At 44.5% G+C, this 23,845-nt stretch overlaps 1 protein-coding gene across 1 annotated transcript; it reads left to right on the top strand.

Moving 5' to 3' along the window:
* The first annotated feature begins 2,896 nt into the window (after nt 1-2,896).
* On the top strand, nt 2,897-23,555 carry HAL (histidine ammonia-lyase). The gene is made up of 20 exons (XM_052640750.1): nt 2,897-3,143; nt 3,978-4,038; nt 4,145-4,172; nt 4,763-4,837; nt 4,927-4,999; nt 5,092-5,158; nt 5,514-5,551; nt 6,387-6,512; nt 7,614-7,753; nt 11,380-11,427; nt 12,030-12,177; nt 12,942-13,037; nt 13,132-13,190; nt 14,084-14,164; nt 15,559-15,624; nt 16,033-16,198; nt 18,863-18,997; nt 20,691-20,799; nt 20,899-20,968; nt 23,415-23,555. Exons 1-20 carry the CDS (start codon nt 2,897-2,899, stop codon nt 23,553-23,555), a joined length of 1,974 nt encoding a protein of 657 aa, XP_052496710.1.
* Nucleotides 23,556-23,845: the final 290 nt, after the last annotated feature.

Genomic DNA, 23,845 nt, shown 5'->3' with positions numbered 1-23,845 from the left:
TTGTGACATTATATAGGAGACAGGGAGCAAGACCATCCCCATGGAAAAGAAATGCAAAAAAGCAAAATGGCTGTCTGGGGAGGCCTTACAAATAGCTGTGAAAAGAAGAGAAGTGAAAAGCAAAGGAGAAAAGGAAAGATATAAGCATCTGAATGCAGAGTTCCAAAAAATAGCAAGAAGAGATAAGAAAGCCTTCCTCAGTGATCAATGCAAAGAAATAGAGGAAAACAACAGAATGGGAAGGACTAGAGATCTCTTCAAGAAAATTAGAGATACCAAGGGAACATTTCATGCAAAGATGGGCTCGATAAAGGACAGAAATGGTATGGACCTAACAGAAACATAAGATATTAAGAAGAGGTGGCAAGAATACACAGAAGAACTATACAAAAAAGATCTTCAAGACCAAGATAATCACAATGGTGTGATCACTCACCTAAAGCCAGACATCCTGGAATGTGAAGTCAAGTGGGCCTTAGAAAGCATCACTACAAACAAAGCTAGTGGAGGTGATGAAATTCCAGTTGAGCTAGTTCAAATCCTGAAAGACGATGCTGTGAAAGTGCTGCACTCAATATGCCAGCAAATTTGGAAAACTCAGCAGTGGCCACAGGACTGGAAACAGTCAGTTTTCATTCCAATCCCAAAGAAAGGCAATGCAAAAGAATGCTCAAACTACAACACAATTGCACTCATCTCACATGCTAGTAAAGTAATGCTCAAAATTCTCCAAGCCAGGCTTCAGCAATACGTGAACCGTGAACTTCCATAGTTCAAGCTGGTTTTAAAAAAGGCAGAGGAACCAGAGATCAAATTACCAACATCCACTGGATCATTGAAAAAGCAAGAGAGTTCCAGAAAGACATCTATTTCTGCTTTATTGACTATGCCAAAGGCTTTGACTGTGTGGATCACAATAAACTGTGGAAAATTCTTCAAGAGAGGGGAATACCAGACCACCTGACCTGCCTCTTGAGAAACCTGTATGCAGGTCAGGAGGCAACAGTTAGAACTGGACATGGAACAACAGACTGGTTCCAAATAGGAAAAGGAGTACATCAAGGCTGTATATTGTCACCCTGCTTATTTAACTTCTATGCAGAGTACATCATGAGAAATGCTGGGCTGGAAGAAGCACAAGCTGGAATCAAGAATGCCAGGGGAAATATCAAGAACTTCAGATATGCAGATGACACCACCCTTATGGCAGAAAGTGAAGAGGAACTAAAAAGCCTCTTGATGAAAGTGAAAGTAGAGAGTGAAAAAGTTGGCTTAAAGCTCACCATTCAGAAAGCTAAGATCATGGCATCTGGTCCCATCACTTCATGGGAAATAGATGGAGAAACAGTGTCAGACTTTATTATTTGGAGCTTCCAAAATCACTGCAGATGGTGACTGCAGCCATGAAATTAAAAGACACTTACTCCTTGGAAGAAAAGTTATGAGCAACCTAGATAGCATGTTGAAAATCAGAGACATTACTTTGCCAACAAAGGTCCGTCTAGTCAAGGCTGTGGTTTCTCCAGTGGTCATGTATGGATGTGAGAATTGGACTGTGAAGAGAGCTGAGTGCCGAAGAATTGATGCTTTTGAACTGTGGTGTTGGAGAAGACTCTTGAGAGTCCCTTGGACTGCAAGGAGATCCAACCAGTTCATTCTGAAGGAGATCAGCCCTGGGATTTCTTTGGAAGGACTGATGTTGAAGCTGAAACTCCAGAACTTTGGCCACTTCATGCGAAGAGTTGACTCATTGGAAAAGACTCTGATGCTGGGAGGAATTGGGGGCAGGAGGAGAAGGGGACGACAGAGGATGAGATGGCTGGATGGCATCACTGACTCGATGGACGTGAGTCTGAGTGAACTCCAGGAGTTGGTGATGGACAGGGAGGCCTGGCGTGCTGCGATTCACGGGGTCGCAAAGAGTTGGTCATGACTGAGCGACTGAACTGAGCTGAGGGATTTCCAAGTGGCACTGGTGGTAAAGAACCGGCCGGACAATACAGGAAATGTGAGACCCAGGTTCGATCCCTGGGTTGGGAAGATCCCCTGGCATAGGAAATGGCAATGCACCACAGTATTCTTGCCTGAAGAATCCCATGGACAGAGGAGCCTGGTAGGCTCCATGGGGCCACAAAGAGTCAGACACAACCACAGTGACCTAGCTCATACAAGGCACAGATACTGCAAACACTGCAGTGAGGAAATTAGTCCCTTTGCTTTTGGATGAGGAAACACAGGCTGGTCAATAACTTACTGCTCCAGGATGATAAGTGGTGGAGCCGCGCCCCACCTATGGCTGTCTGAGCTGTTCACCTCCTGTCGACGGTGGTTTGTCACCCAGATGATGACCTTTAGTTGTGAAAATGATCTCTAGAGGGACAGCTTCAGGAAACCTTAGTCATGGAAAGGGTAGAGTTACTCAACAGGTATTTGGGGGATAAACAAATGGATGAGGATTGCCACACTTCCTGGTGTGGAGAGCATTTTACAGTTGAGTAATTCCAGATAAAGACAGGAACATGGTGTTTATAAGCTGCCCGTAATGAAGGCACACAGAAACCAGGGGAGGGTGGAATCATAGCCCCTGCAGAGAGAGGTCAGCAGCAGGGCCCACAAGTGCCAGGACCCCCAGGCTGGAGACCCCAGGCCTGTCCAGTAGCAGACGTGGAGGGCAGGTAGCTGGCAGCGGCAACCCTCACTCTTGCTCCTCGCTCAGCGGCAAAATCTCAAATGGACACCATGGGGCCCACAATAAATATTTGTCCCCTGCGCGAATGAGTCAGGGCAAGAAAGGCGGCGCGTTTGAAAGTCCATCCTAGGTCTGTCAACCACACCTCGGCAGTCACTCCCAATAAAGCTCTCCCCGCCCGCCTGGTGACTGTCAGGCAGAGGAGCCATGCCTCGGTACACGGTGCACGTTCGTGGAGAGTGGCTGGCTGTGCCCTGCCAGGACGCACAGCTCACGGTGGGCTGGCTGGGCAGGGAGGCCGTGCGACGGTACATCAAGAACAAGCCCGACAACGGTGGCTTCGCCTCAGTGGACGACGCCCGCTTCCTCGTCCGCCGCTGCAAAGGCCTGGGCCTGCTGGACAATGAGGACCCACTGGACGTGGCCCTGGAGGACAATGAGTTCGTGGAAGTGGGTGAGTGGCTGGAGGCAAGGGGCAGCGAAGCATGTAGCTGGGCACTGCAGGGAGAGGCGGTCCCTGTCCTTCCTGTGTATAGGCGGCGTGTGCTCAATCACTCAGTCGTGTCCGGCTCTTTGCGACCCCATGGACTTAGCCCACGAGTTTCCTCTGTCTATAGGATTCTCCAGGCACGAATACTGGAGTGGGTTGCCATGCCTTCCTCCGGGGGATCTACTCTGGGGAAAATGCGTGCTGCCTGAGCATCTTAAACTCTCAAACACCCTTGTGAGGAAGGCAGTATTCTTATCTACCTTTTACAATGAGTTAGCAGACTCAGGAAGGAGGAGAGTTACTAATAGGAAAGACTAGATCTGAACTCGAGACTGCAGGGCTAAAGCCCTTTGCTTACCGGATCATTTTCAAAGTCCCTTTGCTCTTTAAAAGAACCTGCCAGACAGGAGGCCAGTAGCATCATTTTAAAACCAAGTTAAATCAATTTTGTTTAACAGAACTGTCAAACACTAAGACAAATAGGTTTAAATATTAAATCTATTAAATGCATCGCAAATACTAAATATTAAAAGTATAATATATTGAAACAATAGATTTAAAACAAAGCTGATGATGGCAATGGAAGTGGAGACTGAATCTTGAACTTTCATTTAAACCTTTTCATGCATGTCTACATCTCTGACTTTTTGCTTTCTGAAAGCATCTGATGTTGTTTTAAAGCAGTTATTCCTATAGAACTTGAAGGCAATTGAAGAGCTCTTTTCTTGGTTTACCGGTAATGCCAAATGTGACTCTGGGTTGTGATTCGAAGGAGTATCTCTTGCACTCTTGTTTCAGTTATAGAAGGAGATGCTATGTCTCCCGACTTCATTCCCTCGCAGCCAGAAGGAGTTTACTTGTATCCTTTCCTGCAGGCTGCTTGGTCTGCTCTGGGGGCCCCTCCCACCAGTGATGGGGCTGGGGCTTTTCCATATTCCCCAGTATTATCCTTTACCTGACTTCAGATACAGCAAATACCGGGAACCCGAGAAGGTAAGTTTCAAACCACTTTTTTCTGTTAAGAAAATTAAGTCCCCCACCTCCTCATGTAAGTGGGGGAGGGCTCACAAAATTCATGAGCAAAACATAACCCATGGGGACAAGGCATTATCCAGCTCTGTGTAATAGGGAAAGACATTTTGCTTTTCCATTTATTATTTCTAACCTATTTATTTTTGGCTGTGCTGGGTCTTCATTGCTGCACAGGGCTTTCTCTAGTTGCAGTCAGAGGGGCTTTTCACTGTGGTGGCTTCCCATGTTGCAGAGCATGGCTCTGGGCACATGGGCTTGGTTGCCCTATGGCATGTGGAATCTTCCCAGACCAGGGACCGAGCCTTTGTCCCTTGCACTAGCAGGTGGATTCCTAACCTCTGGACCACCATGAAGTCCTGCTTTTCCATTTCTAATTTTTCTTCCTTAACCTCCTCTTCAGCAAGCTGTCTTTTCAACTACCATATTCATGTTTCATAGTAGCGATAAAATCTCTGAAGCGTCACATCTTGATTCTGCTCGATGCTTCCCTGCTCTTTTGTTTGAGCAAATAAGCTGTTCCTGCTCACAGAGATCCCCTTCTTTTTGTGTAGTACATCGCCTTAGATGGGGACGGTCTGACCACAGAGGACCTGGTCAGCTTGGGCAAGGGACACTACAAAATCAAGGTATGCTGAATAGAGGGGGTGATGTCCTAACCTTTCTTGCTGCCCATGGAAGTCTGCAACATGTTCAGCTCTGCCCAATTCCTTCCTAGCTTACCCCCACTGCTGAAAAGAGGGTGCAAAAATCCAGGGAAGTCATAGACAGAATCGTGGAAGAGAAAACTGGTATCTTTTTCTCTTTGTGTTACATATTTCTTTTTACAGACTTAAAAAATGCAGCATGCATCCAATTGTACGACGTCTGTTTTTTATTCTAGTTGTTTACGGCATTACTACGGGTTTTGGGAAATTTGCCAGAACTGTAATTCCCGTCAGTAAACTCGAGTAAGTTTGATTCATTCCCCACCAAAGACACACACATTCACATAAATTTGATTCACTCCCCACCAAACACACACAAACGCTTGTCTTAGAGACTCCTTTCAACAATGGAAATAATTAATACTTGCTCCAATTTACACAACAATGGAAATAATAAATACTTGCTCCAATTTACAGAGGAGGGTGAGGTTCAGGTTAACTCACACATGAGTTGACGTAGAGAATACAGACTTGCTGGTTTCTTCCATTGCTCTATCATGCCTTATTCTGTCCCTCCAAAGATTTGACTATTTTCCCAGCTGAGGGGACATTTTCACGGTGAGGTATCTGAGAGGGGTTTCTTCACTTTCTCTTCTAGGGAGCTCCAGTTCAACCTAGTCCGTTCACATTCTTCAGGTAACTCATTCCAAACATCCAGTGCCGCCTAGGTTTTGTTTGATTTGATGAATGAAGTGCAGTCAGCCCTCAGTTCCTCTTGGTTCTTACATTCACAGGTTGAATGATTCAGCCAGTCTCCGTTGTTGGTTGAATTCACAGATAAGGAATCCACAGATGCTAAGGGCAGACTGTACCATGTCGGTTTACATAAGGGGGCAGGAGGTGGGAGGAGCCAAGGGGAGGGGCGGGGCTGGAACCCTGCAGGGATGCCTAGGGGTGGCCATGCAGCAGTATCAGGCATCCTGTATCAGCCACCAGCAGCTAGCACATTCCAAAGAGTAGGTGCCATTTCTGCTGCCAAGCAGGGAAGAAGAGCATCAGACATGATATCCTTTCAACTGACTCTCAGAAAAATGAATGGGCTAGATGGAAGGATAGAACTGGGATGAGGAGCATGAATACGGTCATGCCAAAAGAATGGTGCAGTCAAGAGACAAAATTACAGCTGGAACTCAGGGACGAGTGGATCTGGATGTGGTGAGAAGGGAGACTATCAAGAACTGCCTCCCATCAGACTGCAAGAGACCTTGTGTGAGAAGACTGGACACCATTCCAGGGGTGTTGGGGAGGGCACAGGATCACTGAAGCTTCCAAGGAAGAGAACTGGGGAGGCAAGACTGGAGTCTCACATTTGTCTGGAAGATGAGACCTGAGGAAGTGGGACAATCAGAAGGGAAGGCAGTGCAACTACCTGAACCAAGATGTGGAGAGCAATTTGAGATGGAGGTGGCTGGGAGGAGGAGGATTTTGTTTATTTTGTTTCTCTAAAGAAAACATCAGCTCTGTTTTATAGGCGTTGGAAAACCACTAATCCCTGAGAGATGCCGGATGCTCTTGGCTTTAAGGATCAATGTCTTAGCCAAAGGATACAGTGGCATTTCCCTGGAGACTCTCAAACAAGTTATCGAAGTATTTAATGGTAACGCAATGGACCCCCGAGTGACCCTCCATGCAGGCTGGGTGGGCACCACAGGCAGACGTGATTGACGGGGTGGTGAGATATTGGTGAGATAAGAAGACATAAACTAATGATGATGAAGTGGGCTTGGCAAGAAGGGAGATGGCTATATGGGGGCAGAAGGTGAGGGGCGGGCAGGGGCAGAGACTCTTACTCCTGTGAACTTTCATCCTTCTCTATCACCCTTCATTTAGCATTCAGCATGTTTAAAATCAGAACAAGCCCCTTAAGTTTGGCCTTAAGTTCAGAGCTGGAGAGAACCCTCGATTCAGTGGTGCTCAAACGTGCTTAGAGAAGTTATTCAAATCATCTGGGAAACACAATGATTCCTGGATGTCCACCCCAAAGACCAGTTCAGTGCTTCTGGCGGCACCTGGGGATCTGAACTCTTCATGCTCCCCAAGTGGTGGGGTCGCCAGACTTAAGAATAACTGAAATTCAGCCTCTTCCAAAGGTAGAACAGAAACACAGAGACGAAAGACGTGCTTGTGATCACGTGGCGGTCTAGTGATAACAGAAAAGGCAATTCGACTCTTTGGGGCTTGCTTCTTGGGAAAATTCCAGTGTGGAGACAAGATGTGACATGTACAGTAACAGTAAACAAAGGGGCAGAGGACCCAGGGGCAGAGAAAGAAGAAGGGAAGAGATGATCATTGTGGGGTACAGGTTCCATATCACCTTTCTTCCAGGCAGTCTGATCTTAATCTTTATGTATAGTGTTCTCCCAACCCTTCACACAGCATATCGGACCATGTCCTGGCCAAAACCTGTCATACTTCCCAATGTTCTTAGAATAGAGTCTAAACTTAAAGTGGCTTATGGAGAAGGCTTTGCTCCCAGGAGGGTCTGCCTTCCTATCTTCTTTCTCTCCTTCGCCTCTTTCTTTCTACAGCAGCTCAGCCAGGTTCCTTAAGCATTACCTGTGCTTAAGGAATTGTCTTTCCCTGGGTGTCTGTGCCATTTATGACACTAGATCCTTTGGGATAGGTTGGTCTCAGTGTCAAAGCGAGTCTGGCTAGAATGAAGTACTCTTGAAGTAACCAGTGTCTCCTTTTCTCCCAGCCTCCTGCCTGCCATATGTTCCAGAGAAAGGAACTGTTGGTGCCAGTGGAGACCTTGCCCCACTCTCTCATCTTGCTCTTGGGCTGATTGGAGAAGGAAAGATGTGGTCTCCAAAGAGCGGCTGGGCTGATGCTAAATACGTAAGACTAATAATAGCTTCCATGGCAGTCATTTCCCCAGGATGGACACCAGGTAGACTTCCGTGTTTTCTAGCACTTCATCCTTTCAGCAGCCTGATGACAAAGCATTCCCACTCTATGGCTGTGATAACTGAAGCTTAGAAGTATAGACTGAGTCAGGAGCCCAGCCTGGGTGGGTGGGTGTGTGTGTCTGTGTGTGTGTGTACTTAGTCACTCAGTCATGTCTGACTCTTTGTGACTCCATGGCCTATAACCTGCCAGGCTCCTCTGTCCATGGGGGTTCTCCAGACAAGAGTACTGGAGTGGGTGCCATGCCCTCCTGTAGGGGATCTTCCCAACCCAGGGATTGAACCCAGGTCTCCCACACCACAGGTAGATTCTTTACCACCTGAGCCACCAGGAAAGCGCCTTAGTGCACTACAGGCGTCCAACTAAGCGATGCTCTTAGCTTCCCTATACAACCGTCAGCCTCCTGGACTTGGTGATCACCTTGGTAAAAAGGTAAAGTTGCTAGTGTTCACTGCAGGAATTTCTTCTGCACCTAATACACTTCCAGTGCCTATCCAGGAGGTCACACATTGTTGGAGGTTTAGTTAGTTGCTGGTCTAGTGGGCACAGAGCTGTGGATCATGGCCCTGATATAAGGCCCCTGGAAAGGAGACTCCACATCCCCCCACACCCAAGCTCTCATCCTGGTGGTCAGTCAGAAAGGCCTGGGTTTGACAAAGTCTTACTATTTTCTTTATTCATCTACACATTCATTGAGGCTTTCCTGCTGGCTCAGATGGTAAAGAATCTGCCAGTAATGTGGGAGATGTGGGTTTGGTCCCTGGGTTGTCAGAGCAGCCCAAATAATTGTTTGAAGTGTCATCTCTGACCTTTTGCTGGGAGGTCCCCTAATATTGAGTCAAGGGACAGAGGACCAAGGAAGAAGAAGTCAAGAGAACAGGTGGTCCTTCTAAGGGTTTGAGTTCCAGATCACCTTCCTTCTTTACACACTAATCTTGATTATTTCTCTACAGCCAGTGTCCCCCTCAACAGCCTTCACACAGCAATTCTGATCATGTCCTGGCCAAAACTTGTCTTTTTTCTCATTGTCCTTAGGATAATGTTTAAAATGAAAGTGGCCTACAAGAGTCTTGCCATATTATTGCCATATTGCCCCCTCAGCCACCCGAATCCTTCCCCACCAACACTGTACATCACAGAAGCTAGAGGTGCCCTGCAGCTGGAGCGTTCTGTGTCTGAGGTGGAGGGGCCAGTCATGTCCGCCTGTCTCTTCCTGGTTCTGCTCAGACCTCTGAGAAACTTCCTTCTCTGCTCTTCTGCTTCTTTTCCCTATACCCCACCACTGCCCACTCCCTTTTGCCCCTCCGTTGTGCTCCCTCAGCATCTTACGTGACTATTTTCCACTGGCCCTTGCCCACTTCCTACCTCCTGGAGCACTTAACCAATGTGCTATGACTGTATTTGCCTATGACTGTATTTAACCTATGACTGCATTTGCCCTTGAACTTGTCTGTCTGCATTTTTCCTACCCTCAGACCCACACCCAGGACAGAATTAGGCATGTGACTGGTATTTTAATAAGCTGTGAAAATGATTGTGCTACCTCTGTCTTCCTTCTTCCCTAGAGGAATCTTAACCTAGTGACTGCTTTCACTTCTTTTATTTCAGCAAAAGATAATTCTGCCCATTTCCTCTGAGGATTTTGTGTCTATCTCTTAGGCCATACACCCCCCTCTTCACTGGTGCTCACACATATGCCATATAAGTGAGAAGCGCTGCTCTGATAGTGTGAGGTTCTGCTGCTGTTCAGATAAGTAGGAGGAGTGTGGAGGACTTTAGGTCAAGCTCGAGAGGCCAGGGAGTGTGGGCAGAGTCAGGAGCCCAGCCTTGGAGCATCTGCATCTGGATGTCCACATGTGCTCGGAAGCAGCAGTTAAAAAAAAAAGTGAATCACTAAAGTGCAAACTGACTGCAAAGGGCCTAGAACCCAATATTCAGGATTGATTTTGTATACACTGCTGTTGCTGCTGCTGCGAAGTCACTTCAGTCGTGTCCAACTCTGTGTGACCCCATACACGGCAGCCCACCAGGCTCCCCCGTCCCTGGGATTCCCAGGCAAGAACACTGGAGTTAGTTGCCATTTCCTTCTCCAATGCGTGAAAGTGAAGTCGTTCAGTCATATCCGACTCTTAGTGACCCCATGGACTGCAGCCTACCAGGCTCCTCTGCCCATGGGATTTTCCAGGCAAGAGTACTGGAGTGGGGTGCCATTGCCTTCCCTGTTTGTATACACTAGCCTCTGATAATTTTAGGTACAAAAGTCATTCGAAAGCTAAGTCTGCCTGCAGACTAAAGCACAGAACTAGAGAACAGATCAGAGAAGACGAATAGAGCAAAACGGAAAAAGCAAGAGAGTTCCAGAGAAACATCTATTTCTGCTTTATTGACTATGCCAAAGGCTTTCACTGTGTGGATCACAATAAACTGTGGAAAATTCTTCAAGAGAGGGGAATACCAAACCACCTGACCTGCCTCTTGAGAAACCTGTATGCAGGTCAGGAAGCAACAGTTAGAACTGGACATGGAACAACAGACTGGTTCCAAATAGGAAAAAGAGTACATCAAGGCTGTATATTGTCACCCTGCTTATTTAACTTCTATGCAGAGTACATCATGAGAAATGCTGGGCTGGAAGAAGCACAATCTGGAATCAAGATTGCCGGGAGAAATATCAATAACCTCGGATATGCAGATGACACCACCCTTATGGCAGAAAGTGAAGAGGAACTAAAAAGCCTCTTGATGAAAGTGAAAGTAGAGAGTGAAAAAGTTGGCTTAAAGCTCACCATTCAGAAAGCTAAGATCAAGGCATCTGGTCCCATCACTTCATGGGAAATAGATGGGGAAACAGTGTCAGACTTTATTTTGGGGGGCTCCAAAATCACTGCAGATGGTGATTGCAGCCATGAAATTAAAAGATGCTTACTCCTTGGAAAGAAAGTTATGACCAACCTAGATAGCATATTTAAAAGCAGAGACATTACTTTGCCAACAAAGGTCCGTCTAGTCAAGCCTATGGTTTCTCCAGTGGTCATGTATGGATGTGAGAGTTGGAAGAAAGCTGAGCACTGAGGAATTGATGCTTTTGAACTGTGGTGTTGGAGAAGACTCTTGAGAGTCCCTTGGACTGCAAGGAGATCCAACCAGTCCATTCTAAAGGAGACCAGTCCTGGGTGTTCTTTGGAAGGACTGATGCTGAAGCTGAAAGGCCAGTACTTTGGCCACCTCATGTGAAGAGTTGACTCATTGGAAAAGACCCTGATGCTGGGAGGGGTTGGGGGCAGGAGGAGAAGGGGATGACAGAGGATGAGATGGCTGGATGGCATCACCGACTCGATGGACATGAGTTTGGGTGAACTCTGGGAGTTGGTGATGGACAGGGAGGCCTGGCATGCTGCGATTCATGGGGTCGCAAAGAGTCAGACATGACTGAGTGACTGAACTGAATCTTTTAGAAGACAGACCTTTGAGCTTACTTTTATTAGATTCTACATGAAATTAGAAATATGCTGGTATTTCATTTGATACCCATTTTCACTTTTTAAATCATTCTACAGGTCCTCGCAGCTCATGGATTGAAGCCAATTGTTTTGAAACCAAAAGAGGTAAGAGACTCAAGGAAAATTTGTTCCTTTTAACAAATCATTATGCGCTTTTAGTCTTAATATCAGCCTCACTGGTTTCTTAAACATAGCCTCCATGTTTGCTTAAGTTGGTCACTAAAGAAAGGGCTCTCCCTTATTTACTGAAAAGCCTCTCCAGTACAGAGATGCTCAGGGATTCTTTTGCAGGAGAACTTAAACATCTAATCAGGATCTCTAAGGATCCCTGAATGATACTGTAAACCAACATCACTTAGGATGCTCTAAGTTAAGAGCCTCAGATCAGAAATTTTTCAAGGTGTCTTATCTGTAATGACGAGAACTTGAAGAAATATAGCATAATGAAGAGCTAAACGTTTTATATGCTGTCTACATTGGAACTCCACTGCTGCTTCATGACAGGGAAACTATTCACAGCTATTCTGTTTGCCAAATTTTATACGATGGCACTCATCCTTGAGTACTTAAACAAGCATCACTGCCCTGCACTTTAGAAACCATGAATCGACATCATTCAGCTGAAGGCAAATTTTCACCATAGGAAAGCAAAAGAAGTGCTTGTTACAACAAAAAGCATTAGGAAATGTCTCTTGCATCACCCGAAGGGTCTGGCGCTCATCAACGGGACACAAATGATCACCTCCCTTGGCTGTGAGGCTGTGGAGAGAGCCAGCGCCATCGCTCGGCAAGCTGACATAGTGGCGGCCTTGACCCTCGAGGTGCTCAAGGGCACCACCAAAGCCTTTGATACTGGTTAGCATGGTTCTGCTGTTTGCTTGCTATTCATTCAGCCAGAGCTGGGCGGGGTTGGGATGGGATGGTCAAGGTCTTTGGACCTGGGAGTGGCGGGGGTAGATGGTGGGGAAGAAGAAAATCCAAGTGCCTGTGCATTCGCATGACTGCTGCAGCTTCGTCTCGGTTACGCCACACTTGATCCTTGAAACGACCATGTTTCACAGACAAATATTGACCCAGAGAGTTAACTGACCTGCCCCAGACCACCAGCTCTGATTCCCATCAAACTACTTGTTGTCTTAAGGATCGATCTGTTGGCAGGATTTGAGAATTGGTGTGGAATTACAGCTAGTGCCCGTTAGAAAATCGGGAGAGAAAAATTGTGCAAGTGATAGCTTTTCTAGACTTTGAAGGACTCTCCACTCTTATATGTAGTAGGACCAAAAAAAAAAAAAAACCACCTGTCTAAAAATGACTTAATTAAATTAGGCCACTGAGCTCCCTTCTGTTATGAGCCTAAATCTTTTCAGGGTAGGCCCACTGTCTTGAGTTGAGTTCCCTGTGGGCTCAACTCATAGTTTGCATTCAGATATTTAAAGCAGAAAGAATAAAGTCAATACGGAAAATCTTGCTTTTGGAGTTAAGTTTCTAATTCTGAGCGATGGTTAAGGACCCCTGGGGCTTTGCAGGACCAGGTCAGCACAGTGGACGGTCCTGTGCCAGTGATGGTAGCTCATGCAATATAAGAATTGCTCAGACTTTTCCTCCTTCTTCAATTCTAGACATTCATGCTGTTCGCCCTCATCGTGGGCAAGTTGAAGTTGCTTTTCGGTTTCGGTCCCTCTTGGACTCGGATCACCACCCATCTGAAATAGCAGGTCTGGGCATGCCTATTTGAACTTATTTGCTTTTGAAAATAATTGCAAAGAATTGCTAACATGCCCCTTGCCATCTCCTCTACCTTTTCCATAGAAAGTCACAGGTTCTGCGACCGTGTTCAAGATGCATACACCTTGCGCTGCTGTCCACAGGTAGACAAAAAACCCAACAAGTTTCTATTTTTTCTCCCAATTTGAGATACGGATAGAAAGAGAGGAAGGTGTCAGGAAGTTGTGTAATGTTAATGGTAATCCAGATTTCTTTACAGCCTCTATTAAAAATGACGTATATCATATATACCCCCATTTGTCCAATTATTATGACATTTCTGTTCTATATGGTAAGTTGCTTGTTTCCCTTTGAATTACTTTGCTCAACCCCCCTTAGAGAAGTTCAACAGACAGTTTGTTGTTTAGGTTTAGTGACCTAAGTTTAACAAATTCTAAAAAATTCTTATTAATAATATTATCCTAACCAGTCAATGTAGTTTTACTGGTTCTCCCTATTAGATCTGCCAGGGATATATTGGGAAAATCCAACCACAATTCAAGGGCGTATCCATGATTAGATCTATCTGCACTTAACAGGCAGACATAAACCATTATAAATGAACCTGTGAGTCTTAATTTTAAACTATAGTGAGGCAACGTGTATTGCAGATGTTATAACTCATTTGCAAATAGAAATTAGTAGGATAAGGAGCTAACCTCATGTCAAGAGTGAGACAGTATTTCAGGTTGTACCAAGTTCCAAGCCATAGTGTACTGAAGAATCCTCCATAGGATAAATTAAATGAAAATGATTTAATGAAACTTAATTTTTTATCTTCATTTCATTTTATGCTCTTTTCCTTCTTCTCAGCAAGTTCAGTTCTAGCTCAGCTAGACTGAAAAATGTCTGTGGGGAATAACTGACTTATTAGCTCTACAGTAAGAATAAATTCCAGTTTAAACGTCCTTACTGTTCTAATAAGAATATCAGACTATGTGACAGGCACCAGACTCAGTGTCTTCCACGAATTAACTCACTTGATATTGTCTTTTAGGTCCATGGTGTGGTGAATGACACAATAGCATTTGTGAAGAACATCATAACCACGGAAATTAACAGTGCAACAGATAACCCTGTATCTTTTGAACTCCGGGAGTTGGTGATGGACAGGGAGGCCTGGCGTGCTGCGATTCATGGGATCACAAAGAGTCGGACATGACTGAGTGACTGAACTGAACTGAACTGAAGCTGTAATTATAGAATTTCAGCTGGTAATTTTAAGATCTGATGAGGATCTTAAAGTTGTATAACCTCTCTGGTTCTCCATTTCATAGACTAAATGTCTGGGCTCTGAGGTTAAATGCCTCTACTAGCTGTAGATCTGAGCTGATAGGTGGCAGAGACAAGGTCTGTGCACCTTGCCTCAGGTTTGGAGTCTAACATGCTGTGCTTCCAAAACTGATGGATGAAAGATAACTCGGGGTATTTCCAGCATCAGCTGAAGGGTTTCACAAAGGTATTTGCCCTAAAACCCATTGCTGAGGTTGTTGGTAGAAGGATGAAGACCTACATCACAAGTGTGATTGTGGAGACCCTGAGTAGCATGGCATTTATAGAAGCCTTTCTGGGGTTCAGTGATACTTTGGTGTACTACACAGAAGCCTTTTAACATTTACCTAAGTATTGATCAGAGTTACGACTTTCCCCATCCTGAGTTTATTTCTGACATGGTGAGTGAGTGCTAAGTCACTTCAGTTGTGTCCGACTCTTTGCGACCCCGTGGATTATAGCCCACGAGGCTGCCCATGGGACTCTCCAGGCAAGAATATTGGAGAAGGTTGCCATGCCCTCCTCCAGGGGATCTTCCTGACCCACGAAGAACCCACATCTCTCATGTCGCCTGCATTGGAAGGCCGGTTCTTTACCATTAGTGCCACTTTACTCAAAGCCGTGTTCCCATGTTTGTACAGAGAAGTGTAAGAATGCCTCTATCTCTTAGGGATGGAGCGCTCCTTTCCTTCACAGCAGGGGTTTCTCAGCGCCACCTTGTTTTTGCTACAAAATGTTCTGTGTTGACTTAGTTCCTTATAATTTGATGTGATCAGTCAGGAGTCATACTGGCAAAGTCATCACAGAGACAGCACTGCCTTTAAAGACCACCCAGCCCGTTAGGAATCTATTTCTTCTCCCTCACGTCTGCCTCAGTTCCTAACATTGGAGGAAGTGCTGATGAGCAGCCCTGAGAGCCGTGCACAGCCTGGGCTGGCAGACAGCAGCTGTGTGAGGTTTCTCACTAGACCTGTTCAGCGTGGCTTCTCTGACATGCTTGCTTCAGGCTGTGTTCTGTTTTGTTTTGTTTACCTTTGTGTCCCTGTATGTCAATACCTACTTGTGCAAAGACTCTCCTTCTCTCCACCCTGCCTTTATACAAGGGCTGCCACCTCAATGTTAAAAATGTGCGATTAGGGAGAGACTTATGCTCCAAGTTTTCAGCAAGTGTTATTCAGAAGCCTTAACTGACTTTAAAAGATGGTCTTTGCCAGCAGGGGAGAGACTATTTCTGGAGGAAACTTCCATGGTGAATATCCAGCCAAAGTAAGCTTTTTAGAATTGCTCCTGACCCTGAAAGCATATCCCAATATGAGTGAAAGCATTAGTCACTCACTCAGTCATGTCCAACTATCTGCAGCCCCATGGACTGTACCCTGCCAGGCTCCTCTGTCCATGGAATTCTCCAGCCAAGAATACTGGAGTGGGTTGCCATTTCCTTCATCTGGGGATCTTCCCAACCCAGAAATCAAACCTGCCTCTCTTATGTCTCCTGCATTGGCAGTGGGTTCTTTACCACTAGCGCCACCTGGGAAGCCCATATCCCAATATGCTGCTGCTGCTGCTAAGTCGCTTCAGTCATGTCCGACTCTGTGCGACCCCACAGATGGCAGCCCACCAGGCTCCCTCATCCCTGGGGTTCTCTAGGCCAACCTGATTGAGACACTCTTTCAGGCCCTGGACTATTTGGCCATTGGTGTCCATGAACTTGCTGCAATTAGTGAAAGAAGAATTGAAAGGCTCTGCAACCCCTCCCTCAGCGAGCTGCCTGCCTTCCTGGTGGCTGAAGGTGGCCTGAATTCTGGATTCATGATAGCCCACTGCACCGCTGCAGCCCTGGGTAAGGACCCTGCCTTTTGACCAGAATTCAAGTCCATCCATCTATGGGTCTTTCCATTACCTGAAAGTATCACATTCTGTCTTTGAATGAGATCTAACTTTTCCACCACTTCTATGTGCATCCTACCTCTCTCAATACAAAAGCATGTTTCGAGAAAAAATATGAAATATAACCTAAGCAACATTATACTGAAATGTAATATTACACTAATGAGGTTGTAAATAGGGAGGTTTTCCTGGTTTCTCTGTAGGAAGCAATGTGACATCACATGTGAGCTTCCTTTTTGTGGCTTTCCCCCTAATCTCAATTTGAAGAATATCAGAAGGAAAAAGACAAAGATGTTTATAGCTACTGGTGAAACTTCCACTAAAAACATAAGGATGTGATTAAACACACAAAAATGCTTATAAGAAGCAAAATGCCCTCTATGAAAATTGAGCTGGAAAATAGCAGATTTCTGATTCAAGATTGTAAGGGACAGAGAAATAACATCAGAACAGGACCTGGCACAAAGGAAGTGTGAAGGGCTTTACTTATATTTACTCCCTTAATTGTCAAACAATACCAAGAGGCAGGTACTATCATTTCCTCTTTCACAGATGGATATTTGAAGATCCAAGAAGGTAAAGAACCTACCCAATATTGCACAGCTACTAAGAAGTAAAGCAGAGTTCAAACCCATGAGTTTTGACTCCCAAATCTATGCTCAGACTTCAATTAATGAGGATTTCATTTTGATCAATACTTAATCCTACATTATTGCCAAATTTAACAAACAGAAATGCAGGATGCACTTAATATACATTTAATGAAGTTAAATTTGAATTTTTCAGCACATTATTTGTTACTAAAAATTATTTTTTTTAATCTGAAATTCAAATTTAACTAAGCATCTGCAATTTTTTTCTGGCAAGCCTACCCAACAGGCAGGATAGCATGGCAGTTCAATAAGAGAATGGCCTCTGGGTCTGAATCCTGTCTCCATCCATTTATCAGCAGTTTGATATGGAACAAGTCTCTTAATCCTGTTGACCCTTAGTTTACTCTTGTGTAAAATGGGGGTGAAAAACCTACCTAATAGGGCTGTTCTGAGGAGTAAATGAATTAATGCATGAAAAGCCTTGGAACTATGTCTGGCATACCGTAAGCACTAAATATTAGTTATGGAGTTTATAATAACCACTTCTTCAGTTAAGTCTCACACTTAGACTCAACACAGCTAACAAAGAGCCACTGAATTCATCTTCTGTCCAGTATCTTCTATCTGCTCACTTACTTCCTTACTAAAAAAAATCCCTTTAAAAGGCAGTGACTTCTCACATTGATACGCATGCATGCTAAGTCGCTTTGGTCATGTCCAACTTTTTGAGATCCTATGGACTGCAGCCCACCAGGCTTTTCTGTCCATGGGATTCTCCAGGCAAGAACACTGGGGTGGGTTGCTATGCCATCCTCCAGGGAATCTTCCCGATCCGGGGATTGAACCTGCATCTCTTATGTATCCTGCATTGGCAGGCAGGTTCTTTACCACTAGTGCCACCTGGGAAGCCCCCACATTAACATGGTGGGGTGGTCATTGATTTTTAGAGAATGTTGTGAAGTTGGGGAGTCTCCTTTGAATGTGTTTAGCTGCCCTAGCTGTTTGAAGTTGCTCGGCTTGCTCTCATTATAATTAAACTGGTGGTTTTCTTTTTTTTCTGGCCACTTGTAAGTTACCTTTCTAAATAAGCTCCACCAAACCAGGTGATTCACATTGCAGTGCTGAAACCTGAAAGTTCTGGGCAAAATAGCATGAGTGAATCACTGTAGTTTATACTGGATTATTCCCGGACACCCTATAGCATAGAAAAGAACTCAAAGCTGCTCTCATAGGTCAAAAAGAAAGGTGGGGGAAAAACGTTTGACTTGGACATTTCCTGGCTTCTGAAGCTGGGGAGAAGGAACTCTGTAACCTAGGTCCTTGCTACTTAAGTTATAGTCCACTGGCAAAATACAGCCATCACCTGGGAATTTGTTAGAACAGCAGAATTTCAGGCCCCACCTGAAACGCAACATTTGCACTTAAACAAGGCAGAGTGATTCGTGCACAATAAAGTTTGAAAGACAGCAACTTAGGTCAAACTCTAGACTTCCCCCCACATCTCCAAGACATCCCCAGCCATCGTCGAGCCCTTTCTTAAACTGAGTACAGCCACTTATGTCATCATTGGATAGTTTTAATTTTAAATCTTCTTGCTCAAGGTCTGTGGGTCCAGCCTCAACCTGCAAATGCCATGCCTGAATTTTAATCCCACCTCATCTGCTGACATAACCAGATTCTCCTCCAAGTCCTGGAAATGACCATCACTTCTTTTTTCCCTTAGTCTTCCTAGCATGCCAAATGCTTACAGTGTTTTCAACTTTGCTTTGTAATATGAGGGTTCCCTTCTCAGTCTTATCTCAGAACTCCCTACAATTTTAAGAGTCCTTCTTACTTTGGGGGGAAAAAAAACCCCACATGACTTCCTTTTCCCAAAGTAACTTTGGAACATCTAGTGCTTTGATAATGACCAAGAACTCCTGGAAAGGGTGTCCCACACTGAGGAGCGCTTTGGGTGTCATTTTGGCACATTTTTCTATTAGGAACAAAAATATGGTCCTAACTTAGTTTCTGGCCTCTTGCAGTTTCTGAGAACAAGGCTCTGTGCCACCCCTCGTCCGTGGATTCTCTCTCCACCAGTGCTGCCACGGAGGATCACGTCTCCATGGGAGGATGGGCAGCAAGGAAGGCCCTCAGGGTCATTGAGCATGTGGAGCAAGGTAACCCCAGCCAGCTGGAATGCAGGCCTCACTGATGACCGCTATGCCAATGGTCCTCGGAATGGAATCCCCATCAGAACATCAGTATCACCTGGGAACCCAGGGCCTGCCCCAGACCTGCTGACTCAGAGACTCTGAGAACAGAACAATCTGGACTTAACAAGCCCTGTAGGTGATTTTGATGCTGGCTGAAGATTAAGAATCCACACCTTCTGGCTAAGCCAGTTCATCAGTTGGCTTTAAAAAAAAAAAAATGAAATAATTTTAAAACATTCAGAAGTGGAGAGATTAGTACCATAAACCTTCATATACACCTCACTCTGATTCAACAGTTAATACATTATACTTCACTTCTTAAAAAAAGTTCTCAATCGTTTTCAAGCAGATCCCTGTCATCGTGTTTTCTTCCTGCACACTTTCTCTCTCAAATACAGACATTTGCTTTCTTACCCACTGCCATTATCACATCCAACAAAAATCAACAATAAGTCTTGGTATCATCGAGTACGTATTCAACTTTTCCCGATTATTTCAATGTCTTTCCAGTGTTTGTTCAAACCAAGATTCAAGACCCATTCTTTAAATTTAGTGGTCAAGGTTTTAAGCTCCTTTTCATTTACAACAGTTCCTCCTCCTCCCCCTTTTCTTAAAATAAATTCATGTCATTGACTAGTTTGAAAACCAGCTTAAGTTTTCTGAGAGACCAACCTTCTTGATTTACCTGTGAGCATGCTTGTGGTGGTACGTTTGTTCTGTCCCATTTCTTGTGGGTTGCAGTTGGTTCTAAAGACTTGACAAGATTTAGCTGCAGCATTTTTGGGCAAAGATAGTTCATAGGTGGGGCAATGTTGGGTCAAAGTACTCCAGCCTTCTTAACCACCGCTTGTTTGTTTCTTAAAGAGAAACTGCCTTCCTTTAGGCATTGTTCTCTAAATTCCTCAGTCTTTGCAACTGTATTGGAAGCAACTGACTGACAAAACAGCATTATTTTAAAATAAATGTAAGAGAGTTGAGTATCCTTTTTTGGGGGGTGGGGCGCAACAGCTCTATTGAGGTATAATTCATATACTATACAATTCACCCATCTAAATTGTACAATTCAGTGGGTTTTAGTAGAGTCGTGAATATACTCAGAGTTGTGAGTCGACACCACAGTCAACTTTATAATATTTTCATCATTCCCGAAAGAAACCTTGCACCCTTTATCCATCACCCTCTCATCCTCCCTATGTAGTCTTGTTGGGAGCCTTTGAAATTGAAGGTTTAAAATAGACATTAGAGAAACAGTTCCTTGGCAACCAAAGATTTATCTGCTCATTCACTGACTCCTTCAGTCTTTTGATGAAGGTGTACGTGCCAGGTATTTCAGGCCATAGGGAACAGCAAGACTGAAGACAAATGGAAATTTACACAGGGTGGAAATAGGAAACAGAGGTTATCCATCTTGATCAGCTGAAGGGAGAAGGAGAAAGCTGATTTACCTGGGTAGTCCTCCCCTTCTCAGCATTAAAGATGCAGCTGAGGGGTTAGAAAAGTAGATTTAAAATGGTATACAAATACCAAGGCAGCTTCATTCTACTGATAGACTGAGAACCAACTATCCGTTAGTTGGCTGGCAGCTTGCGTGGGCTTTATACGCCTCAAGCTTGGAGTCACACTCTAACCAGCCATCCCCTCGTCCTTCTTGTTTCAGTGCTGGCCATTGAGCTTCTTGCAGCCTGCCAGGGCATAGAGTTCCTCCGCCCCTTGAAAACCACCACTCCACTGGAGAAGGTCTATGACCTGGTGCGCTCTGTTGTGAGGTAAAACCAAACAGATCCCTGGAAAGTGACACCGTTTCACACCTGTGGACCCTGGCAGCAGTTAACGTTGGCTGATGGTGTGACATGCTTTCTCTGCAGGCCCTGGATAAAAGATCGCTTCATGGCCCCAGACATCGAGGCAGCGCACAGGCTGCTCATAGAGCAGAAGGTAAGTGGGCTGCCTGGCTTGTTTTTTAGTTTGGGGTCTTTAAGAGGGAGCAGGGGTTACCCAGTGGCTCAGTTGGTGAAGAATCTGCCTGCAATACAGAAGACCCATGTTCAATCCCTGGGTTGGGAATATTCTCCTGGAGAAGGAAATGGCAACCCATTCCAGTATTCTTGCCTGGAAATCCTGTGGAAAGAGGAGCCTGGTGGGCTACAGTCCATGGGGTTACAAGAGTCAAGAGATAACTTCGTGACTAAATCACCCCACCACTAGGGGAAGCAGGGTGGGAGTGGGGAGTAGAGAAGAAACATTCTCTTATTCTTCTGTTTCCTGGGTGTTTCTTGGAAGTGAACCAAAAGGTATTCATGCAACTTTTAAGGCCACTAAGAAGCTATTTGACAAACTCTCAAGTGCCCCATGTTGCATCCAAACATTGACTGTCTAAGGATTAGGAGCTGAAATGAATTTTAAATAGAATTTTGGGACAAGTATTCATGGGGAGAAAATAAGATGAAAGTTCATAGATTTCTCCTCACCAAGAAGGTTCTCTTTTATTGGAAAGTACACACTTTTTCTGTAATGCTGCCCCTACCTGGTCCAGCAACTGCACAGACCTGAAGGGAAAACAAACTTCCCGAGTTTTTATTCAAAGGGCTCTGGGTCTACCTCCTGCACTGGTGTGTCCTCCCTGTCATGCTGGGTGAGATACGGGTTCTCTTCATCGCTTCTTCCCTCTGGTTTCATTGACTACAGACTTGTCTAACTGGGACAGATGCCTAGAATGCGGACTCCTTTTTAAAATCCTTCTGCAGTAATTTGTAGCCTCATGTCCGTTAGAGTTGCTTGACTTCCTTTGGAACTATTGCTCTGCTCTTGAGAAGTTTTTTCCTTTGACCTTCACTCCTGTCATGTGAAAGTGTTCCCCATACCCTTTGAGGGGGAATTCCCTTGCTTGCTGCCAGTTTTGGTGCTACAAGAGAGGTAGGTGAGAGCTCAGCCTTTTTTCAATTGAAATATGCTTGACATACATCATTATATTAGTGTACAACATGATTTGATCTATCTATTGCAAAATGGTTACTACAGTTAGTTAACCTCCATTACCACACAGTTATTTTTTTCTTGTGATAGGAACTTAAGATCTATTCTTTTAGCAAATTTCAAATATACAATACAGTATTATTAACTATAGTCACCAAGCTGTACATTGCATCTCCAGGATTTATTTATTTTATAAGCAGAAGTTTGTACCTTCTGACTACTGTCAAATCATTTCCTTACCCACTCCTCCACCCTCTGCTTCTGGTAACACCAACCTCTTCTCTGTATTTTATTTTTTTTAGATTCCACATACAAGTGAGATCATATGATATTTGTCTGACATTTCACTTATGATGACCGCAAGGCCCATCTGTGTTGTTGCAAATGGAGACAGCTCCTTCTTTCTTATGGCTGAATAATATTCCACTCTGTGTGTGTGTGTGTGTGTGACAGTTTCTTTATCCATTCATTTGATGGTGAACACTTAAGTGCTTCCTTGCCTTGGCTCTTGTAAATAACACTGGAGTGAACATGGCAGTGAAGATATCTTTTCAAGGAGGTTAGCTCCAGTATTTTCAAGTATCCAACTCCAGTAGTATTCTTGCCTGGAAAATTCCATGGACAGAGGAGCCTGGCAGGCTACAGTCCCTGGGGTCACTTTTGAACGAATACATTTTCTAAGGTAATATAAACGAATAGGAAATGCTCCTTTCCTATCAGGGGCAGCTGAATAAAAAGCAGCTATAATATAAACTGAAAACTGGATCTTCATTGGAGAAGGTGTTATGCTTGAAAGGGAATAGGTTGGTGGGTAGAGGTAAACCCTGAATAAGGCTATGAAGCTGTGCTTCTCGAACTGTAAAGAGCACGTGGATTTCCCAGGGATCTTGTTAAGATGCAGATTCAGATTCAGCAGGTCTGCAGTAGGGCTGACATTCTGACTCATCCCAGGTGATGCTGCTGGTGCAGGGGCCATGCTCTGAGGAACAAGGGTCCAAAGAACAGAGGGCATGCGGTGCGGAACTGGGGCAAAGAGGAGGCCCACTGCCTCTTATCATTAAAGGCTTGCCTCAGAAAACACGCAGTTCCACCCTTGAGTAACTTTCCTTAATTCCACCCACACTGAATCCTCTAGGTTTTGTGTGTTCACTGGCTTGTTTTGTTTTAGAAGAGCAAACAGCTGAAAACCTTAATGTCACTTTAGAAACATTTTGAACTTTGTATTTCAAAGCTGTTAAAGCAACCAAAAATGAATTGACAGGTCAAGTGTCAAATGGCTTATGATGAAAGCAAGCAAACAGCGGCTATGTATCTAGTCAGGTAGAGATAATGCTTTGACTTCAGATGAAGTTGTTTAATGCATGTAAAAACAATGTTGTCAATACTTTGCTCTGTCCTTGCATCTCAGGTTTGGGAAGTAGCTGCACCATACATTGAAAAATACAGAATGGAGCATATTCCAGAATCAAGACCTGTTTCTCCAACAGCATTTTCACTGGAATTTCTGCACAAGAAATCTAGCAACATCCCAGAGTCTGAGGATCTTTAATGCTTTTTGTCATGAATTAGCAGATTAGATAGCACTTAATTTGACAGCAAATAGTACTATGCTGAAGGAGAGACCTGAGAACTTTCTCAGGTGGATCAATCTATTATACAGTTTGGGTCTTATAATACGTGCTCTGGTTAGGCTGGTGATAATATTACATTTACTAAATCTAGCACTGTGTTCTTGTTGACCTGAGTTAGAGATGTAAACGGTGTTTCCAGGTTATAGGACTTTAATTATTTCTTAATGATATCTACAGGTCATTCATTCTTAAGGGTGAGAATAGTAAC

Source organism: Budorcas taxicolor, chromosome 5 (assembly GCF_023091745.1).
Source record: "Budorcas taxicolor isolate Tak-1 chromosome 5, Takin1.1, whole genome shotgun sequence".
Lineage (NCBI taxonomy): Eukaryota > Metazoa > Chordata > Mammalia > Artiodactyla > Bovidae > Budorcas > Budorcas taxicolor.
This window is presented reverse-complemented; position numbering and strand designations above follow the sequence as displayed.

Bases quoted from the DNA above. Each gene is read 5' to 3' on its own strand.
- HAL (XM_052640750.1), top strand. From the start codon at position 2,897: ATGCCTCGGTACACGGTGCACGTTCGTGGAGAGTGGCTGGCTGTGCCC. The intron at 5,000-5,091 runs GTATCTTTTTCT...TTTTTATTCTAG, and splicing joins AATCGTGGAAGAGAAAACTG to TTGTTTACGGCATTACTACG. The intron at 13,038-13,131 runs GTCTGGGCATGC...CCTTTTCCATAG, and splicing joins CCACCCATCTGAAATAGCAG to AAAGTCACAGGTTCTGCGAC.